This window comes from Cupressus sempervirens, chromosome 3 (assembly GCF_028749045.1).
Source record: "Cupressus sempervirens isolate cs-2001-9-10 chromosome 3, ASM2874904v1, whole genome shotgun sequence".
In the NCBI taxonomy this organism is placed as follows: domain Eukaryota; kingdom Viridiplantae; phylum Streptophyta; class Pinopsida; order Cupressales; family Cupressaceae; genus Cupressus; species Cupressus sempervirens.
In genome coordinates this window covers 95419508-95427602 of record NC_143120.1, presented here as the reverse complement: position 1 = coordinate 95427602, position 8095 = coordinate 95419508, and the positions used below count along the sequence as shown (strand labels likewise).

The window sequence follows — 8095 nt, the reverse complement described above, 5'->3', positions numbered from 1 at the left end:
ACTCTACTTAGTACTGACAAGATATGCTCTCTTGATGTGAACTTCAATTATTTAGTTAATAGTAGTAAACTTGGCCATAATTTAAAGCGGTTCTTAGACTATGGTATGCATAAATGAATTTTATTTTTGTTATTTATGATATTTTGATATAAATAGACTATTTTTCTATTGCCTATTGCTATTCTCTCTCTTACGTTTCTTCTAATATTATAATGTTACTCTCGTGCCAAATTAGAACCCTCTTACCTACTTAATAAGCAAAAACATTATAAGATACCATCAACATCGTCCATATTAAATTTGATAGGTGTACAGTTATAGTTACACCATAAAAACGACGGATTCGCGTAAAAAAAATTCCTCGCCGTTAGGAAGCCCACTCAATTATTTTAAAGTGGTACCTATTCAACGCCACTAAGAAAAGAATTGGATTCCTAGGTTGGAGGCCCACATCATCAGAGTATTTCATAGATATGTTAATATATATATATATATATAGAATCGTTGGAATCATACTTCCTCGTCTGTTGTATTCTTATTTGTGGTCTGTTTGCCTGGAGTTGAGTGATGGAATTGGATAGCGATGACCTCTTTGTACTTATTGTAACAATTGGGCTTCTCGTGTGCATGATTTGGGACACTGCCCTGGGCATAGTTAAGGTTTACATAAGAGTTCCTTCGCGGATACACAATCTTCTCGTATTAAATTCTCTTACGCTATCATTTCTGCAGGCTATTGATATTAATATAGTGAATACTGCCAAGGGTTTCGATCTGGAAACAATGGTTCGAACCCAATGGAGAACAGATGCTGCTAGACTTACAGTGTGTATTTTTGTGGGATGTATTCTGCCTGGAATGACCAGGCCTGAAACCAAAGGGGGTTGGAGTTACTTAGCAAACTTGTTCTTAAGTTTCTTGTTTCACATCGCTTCGGAAATTTATGCATTGCGGAATCAGGGCCGTGGCGCAGGGCCGTCGCTTTTCTCAGGGCTGTGGCCCGTGCCATCTAAAAGGGAATCAGTGCCGTGGCTCGTGTCATCTGCTGTGATTCTCTCTCTCGGAGCGTCATCTCTCCTAATTTTGCTAGGGGCAGTCATCTTGATTTCTCAGATGCAACGTCGTCTGGTCCGTACTGATATTTCTAATGAGGAGAAATATGAATGTGGCAGGCGGGAAATATTAAGAAACGTGGGGACGTTGTGGATGCGAGTTTATATTCGAAGGACAGAGTACTTTGCTCGCATCTCAGCTTTCATTCAGGGTTCTGGAATGATCGTCACAGTTTGTGTTATTCTCATAGGCGCGAAAGTGGCATGCCGTTTAGCTAGTCCTGATCAATATACAAAGCATGGACTAACTTTGACATTTTATGTTCAATGGACTTTCATTTTGGTGGGGTGGATCGTGATGCTCTTCAGATGGTTTAAGACGGCGCTTTATTGTGGAAATTGTCTCCACCTCAACAGAGGCTTTTTCATGGACATAGCCCTTTCCTTCCTAGCGCCGGTTCTCATTGTAGTGAATCTGTTGTGCCCTAGTCTGGTTCTTAAAGCGGCATCCTTTCTCTCAGATCAAGAATTTAGCTTGCGGAGTATTTTAATTTCAGCTTCCTGCCTTGTACCGCTTCTTCCTTTATGTGTTTTCTTTTTAGCAGTTAGTTTATTGTGGCCATTCTGTTACATCTGCTGGTATTTCTCGGCTCTGTTATTCGGCCGTCAGATTTTTCAGCGTATCTGCCAATTTGACAACGTGGGTCTTTCAAGAGACAAAGAGTATATGGTGTACCGGTCAATAATGAATCACATGACAAAGGAGAGTAAAGAGAGAACGGACTTTTTTTGGATAGTCAACAAAAAATCATTATATAAAATAAAGGAGATCGTGCAGAAACAGAGGAAAATAGGACAAAACTGCACAGGATTACTTTCATTAATGGGAGACACTAGACTAGATGAAAACCAACGTCTTCGGCTGCATGTTCGTAATAGGCAGGAATGGATGGAAGCAGTATCAAGAATATTTAGCTCTATAGCCGATGCTGAGATTAGTGTGGATTTGGAGAACGCCTTGAAAGCTTACAGGGAGACAGAGGACGTGCTGAAATTTGTGGATCATCCAAACGACATATTGCTCGACCCCCTCAACATCTTCGGCACAATGAATATCAATATCTTCTTCAAGAGCCCGGCTTACAAAACAAAAATGTTTGATGTGAAGAGGAAGTTGAAACAGTTGTCAGCCACATCTGCTGGAAAGAAACGAGAAAAAGGAGAGCTGAAGCTTACAAGCGATGAGCATAATAGAGTAGATAATTTGCTTCGTGTCCTTAACAGGCTAGGTGAGGAAATATTTGACAGCGCCCTGATCACACCTAATGAATGTTCTTATGACAATGTGGACGAGTTGAGTGATATTCTGGGCAAGCTGGTTGGCCGTGTCATCGCTTCCGGTCTGTTAGACGCTTCGGATATGCTACTTAAATGCACAAAGCAGTGGGTACAGAATCTTGATGAGCCAGAAGGCATTGATCTTGCAGCAAAGGTGAGCACGCTCCTAGAAAACCTAGTCGAGAATGGAGACATTCATTCTAAAGAGACTGTACGAGCCCAAACTGAAAACGGAGAACCGGATGCGAAATTTGCAGAGGCGGCTTGGGAGTGGTGCTCAACCAGGGCTTGAATGAATGTATCACCGCTCGGTAATTTTCCTGAACTGTGCATCATTTATTATATTATTTTTTTACGCAATCATTTAAATAATGGTTTGATATCATTTAATTTTTATATTAAAAATATGTTTTTCGAAAGAAAAATTATTATTATTTTATTTTTTTATCACGCAAGAAGTTCACCTCCCTCTTGAATTTGTATTTTAGCTATAGGTGTAAACATCACATATATTGCTTGATTTATAGATTAAAAATGGTAAAAAGTCAAAGTCGGCTTACTTTTCCAAACGTAATCCTTTGTGCGTGACATTTAAGGGTTGTTGTACATTAGTCCTTAATTATTTTTCCAATTTACATGCTATTTTTTATTTGTTTTCTTCAAGGGGATTTAAATTGGGAAGGATCTCATTTAAACCAAATAGAGGAATTGTAACATTTTGAAGAATGATAAGAATCTTTGATTAGTATTAATTAGAGGCAAACATGCCAACTACAATACGAGTGCACATGGTTTTGCCTTTATGATTTCATCTCCATTGGTAGAGCTCTCTTCACAACTCTCAAGGAGGGCGGTTGTGGAATGTGTGTACCTTGCAAAGCATTCCAGTAACTCTTGTAAGAAAGATTTCAAAATATTTTTGTTGCAACTCAAGAAAATCTTCATTTGCATAATGGGTTTAATAGAGAGGACATCTTGGGGAAATGGGAGCATGTGTTGTTGGCTTTAATGAAGTACATTATTCTAGATGATAGGTTCAAATGCATACATTCTTAGTTGTTTCTTACACTCAATCAGGTTAGACATGGAAACAAACATTTTTTTTTATTGATTTTTTTCCTATTTATCTTAGTTAATTGCTTCCACTAGGGCCAAGGGTACTGTTTCCCTTCACTAAGTGCTTATTTATATATTATACAATTTTTACTTATCTCTTTTCCATACTTTTGGTCACCACCCCTTATCCCTATGAGTCCAAACATCATTGTTGAATATTTTAATAGGAAAGTAGGTGAAGGTTTCTTGATGCAAGAGCATCCTAGGAAAGTAGGCGAAGGTTTCATGATGCAAGAGCATCCTAGTTGTAAGGGAAATCTTGCATCACCCAAAAATGTTTTCTTTTTATTTCTTGAATAAGTGTTGTCTCAGTGTAGAGTTGTTGTTTGTGGAGGCTTGCTACTTAGTAAGTTAGTTATACAAGCTCAAAGTGTCCTAATTTTAGAGGTGGATGTTCATCTTTGATATATTAGCCCACCAGTTCAAGCCCAATGCCATATCATGCGCCTTCATAGATTAATTATGGATTTTTGGTTTGTAATTTTGGTATAAAAACTTTAGTCTCACCATTGAAGGCCTAAATGTGCCCAAATGAGGCCCAAAAATTGAAGGATGGGTGCTTGCACAAATGCAAGCCTACAGATTAGGAGCTAAGGATTCTGAAAAGTGGTATAATAGCCAATCAGAGCAATGGTTCAAGAGTTATGGCCTTCTGAAGTTGGGTCAACCAAAACTTTCAAAATAAATATAAAAAATATATTTGGTTGAATCTATATGTACTTTTAGGGTCTGTCGGCCCTAGGTATTAAGTTTGAGTGTCTAGAACCTTCTCGAGTGACATAAAACTGCCTATTTAAGAAATGCTTGAACTTTGTCTAGAATAGCTCTAGGTGATAGTTCACAAGTTTGTCTTGCAAATTACTGAAATGAAGGTGCTCATGTGGGTTAGCATGTTGTAATTCTAAGTTCTATAATTCCACATTCACAGTGATAATAAGAAGGCTTTATTTCTATTACATGTTTATGGTATTAAGGGGAGCACTCTTCATCAATTCTTCTCATCTAGTTCGAATACCTTATACCCCAATGCAACCTAGGGTAACCCTCAAAGAACTACTAAGATGAAGAATGTGGTCAAGGAGAAAAAATGTTGGAAACCATGGTCTTAGATGTTTCTAAGGGCATTTCACCATCTTGGATGATTGCATTAGATTGTACCCTTAGAAATTCATCTTCCAAGTCTTATTTTTTTGTAATAACCCTTCCTATGCCTCCCTTGCCTCCCCTCCTCACTCCCCTATGTTTTATTCCCAACATGTTAAGTTGCCTAAATTGGCTAATAAAGTTAATAAGTTGCATATATACTATATAATAAATAAAATAAGATTATTTGGTGGATGCTAGCCCAATTCCATATGATAAATACTAAAATTGATAGGACTAAGGTTGTGGTGGAAGTAGATATGAGAGTTGGCAATTGTCTTGAGGTTTTCAATGATGAGAGACTTTGGGCCATGGTTGATGATCTTTGTAATAGACTCAAAAACTAATATAATATAAAGATTTACTACAAATAGCTCCATGAGAAGGCAACTAGTTTGGCTATAGATGTTTATGTCAATCTACTTTGTAACCAAGGTAAACATAGAAAAGTCTCCTTATTGCATACATTGAATAAATTAGATCACCATTGGAAGAATATTAAGACCCTTAATAATTAGGGCTTTCCAGGGTTGGTTGTTTTCTCTATATATTTTTTAAGTTTGTATTTATTTTGTTCTATTTAAGCTGTTGAGAGTTTGCTACTTTGTCTCATTCCTTATGGATTTGCATCCCTTGTAGTGATTGGTTATTTTATTAGGATTTTTATACTCTCCACATTTATCTAAAAAAATACTATAAATCAAATTAGTAGATTTCTTAACTAAAACTTTAAATTATTAAGATGAACTTAGAATAGAATTACAACTTGATTAGGATAATTAGTTTACTAGAGTTTTGAGATTTTCATTTCATTAAAAATAAATATAAAGATTGAATTAAAATTAGATTTATAATATTTTTCTAGTATTCTGAAAGAAAATAATTTTTTCATAAGCTTTAACTAAACTAGAACCAACCTAAAATTGACCATATTTGGTCAATTTACCTGTATTCTATACAATTTTGCATATCGCAATATTTTAGTATTCATGAATTGTTTAAATAGAGAATATTATTAGATACTCTAGTTATTACCCTTACCTTTATCCTCTTCTTCCAAGAAATTATATAGATGAACTAGTTTATTTAACTTGACCCTCACATGGCATATTCTCCATCACTTTTATTTTATATTCTAATTTGCGCCTTATCTTCCCTCAAGTGTGCATACTCAATCTATGGTTTTTTTTTTCAAAAAATTCCCATGCCATCAGCCACATGTGCCACTTACAAAGTGCACACACATGCAAGTCTTGTCTTTGCAAATATTTGAAAGAATTTTTATATTTATTTATTCTTATCCAATCATCCTCTTAATATATAAATAAATGTTTCTAATTGTTAAGTTTTCCTATATGTTCCATCTCAATCTTGTCAACCCTTGATCTCCCTCTCAACCTAGTTTTGTGCAATTTGTAACTACTCCATAAGATAAGAGGACTAATTCATTCTCCATCCTTGAGTTTCATCTTGAAATCTCAATCCTTCATACATCTCATCTGCAATCTATATTTCCAACCATTAACCAATAAATTACAACGGATCACACATCCAAGTGAACTTTCATTGGAAAAACTACTAAAATCAATATTTTACAAGCTTTTTTTTTATGGTATTTCATGTTACTTTTACATCTTATACATTATGATGAGTCTTTTTTTGGTTGTATTACTAAATTATTTAGGCTTTAAGAAAAAAGAAAAAAAATTAAAGAAAAACTGAAATGCATATTATTTTGTAGTATAAGAATTAGACAACAAGCTCATGTGATTTAGATTAGATACTAACTACAAACTACCTTTTATGTGAAAAGAGAAAGAAGTGGAAGGTTGAAATAAAATAAATATATTATACTATTAAATATAGTATCCTCTATATAATATATGTAGACCTTATCTTTATAGGAATATTTAGAGAAATAAAAATATTAGATTGTAACAAGTGTTACAAACCTATGACATGAAACTCAAGTAAATTAGATTCCTTAGATGTTCCATGAGGAAAACATTCAAGTGTGAATAAGACTTATATGGAAGTTGATGAGGTAATACACTCATCCACACTAATATCCCCTAAATACACCATAAAAAATAATTGAAATTTAATAATATATATAAAGATGGTCTCCAAAACCAAGTTTCTCTTAGTTACACATCTACAAATAAACATACCTCACAAATATTTTGTGTGTGTGTGTAAATAAGCACCTTCTAATAGAAATGAAAACAAATATTAAAAAAAAAAAGTAAAAAACAAGAGGCATGACCCTCCTCTAAAGATTACGCCCATAGAAAATATACAATAAAGATTCATCTTATATATGTATCTCAAATAATGAGATTGTATATTAGGCACCACAGATAGTTATCTCTTATTGTTATTGTGGATGCTCAAAGATAAATACTAGATATGGTCCAAGAATTGGAAAATAATATTTCTCTTTTTTAATGAAAAAATCAATTTAATAAAATAAATCTAATAAGTGTCAAATTTCTAATAATTCTATATAATGGAACATGTCTAATTATTTATCATTGGTCACTTAACAAATAATATCCACGTCATAAATTTTATGTTCTTTTATAAGAGTTGATTAAATCTACTTAATCACCCTACTTTATAAGGAAGGCCCTTATAGTATTATGTATGTACTATTGCCATATTCAAACAAGTGATGTGATGTGGCATAGTTCTTGCCATGTTATCATCAGTAGTAGTAGGAGAAAGTGAAATGCTTGACATAATGGTTAAAAGTGTGACTATACTTTATGTTCGATGGAGTAGTACTGTGTGAGCACTTTTGTATTACATAGAATTGTATAGATGTGCAGTTACAATTAAATCGAATTGATTTAGCATAAAATTCTTATCTCAGAGTGATCACATATAGAGTTTTCAATGAAAGTTTTTATTTTAAACTCCTTGAACACATTTACTAGAGCATGCATCTACTATTGAAAATCAGTATATATAATTACTTATTTTTTACAAATCTTTGTTGTTGTGAGTGAATAGGTGGAGGGATTGCTGCACTTTCTTCTAGAGGAGAGGTATCTCTTGTTAAATGCAATGGAAAAATAACAATGGAATATTAGATACAAATCTTTGTTTTGAGATTGTATGTTTGAGAATTAAGTAGAGCTAGTGCAACACTAAAAGGATTTGTAGGAGTGTAAAGAGAAGTTGAAGAGTAATAGTATATAATAGAGTTTAAGTTTTCTTGATTGAACCTTACCTTGTAATTTATTTGTCGTCAATTGTTGTATATTTTTGCAAAATAGTTAGGAAGCCTCTTGCATTTCTTGTGGAGAATTTTTTTTTTCCATTTATGTGAGGAAGGAACAACTTGGATCATAGTAGAAGAAAGGTTTATTTTTGTCTAATTGTATCTATGAAAAGTATGGAGTAAAAGTCTTACACTACTTGCATTTATACAAAAGTAGAGA

The 8095-nt window shown here is 34.0% G+C and overlaps 1 protein-coding gene across 1 annotated transcript; it reads left to right on the top strand.

Annotated features, from left to right (window-relative positions):
- Positions 1–517: 517 nt before the first annotated feature.
- Positions 518–7878, top strand: LOC149564950 (uncharacterized). Its single transcript, XM_089818475.1, has 2 exons — positions 518–2701; positions 7665–7878. The coding sequence occupies exon 1, from the start codon at positions 568–570 to the stop codon at positions 2680–2682; it is 2115 nt and encodes a 704-aa protein (XP_089674601.1). The 5' UTR covers positions 518–567; the 3' UTR covers positions 2683–2701; positions 7665–7878.
- Positions 7879–8095: the final 217 nt, after the last annotated feature.

Coding starts and splice junctions, on each gene's coding strand:
- LOC149564950 (XM_089818475.1), top strand. CDS start 568: ATGGAATTGGATAGCGATGACCTCTTTGTACTTATTGTAACAATTGGG.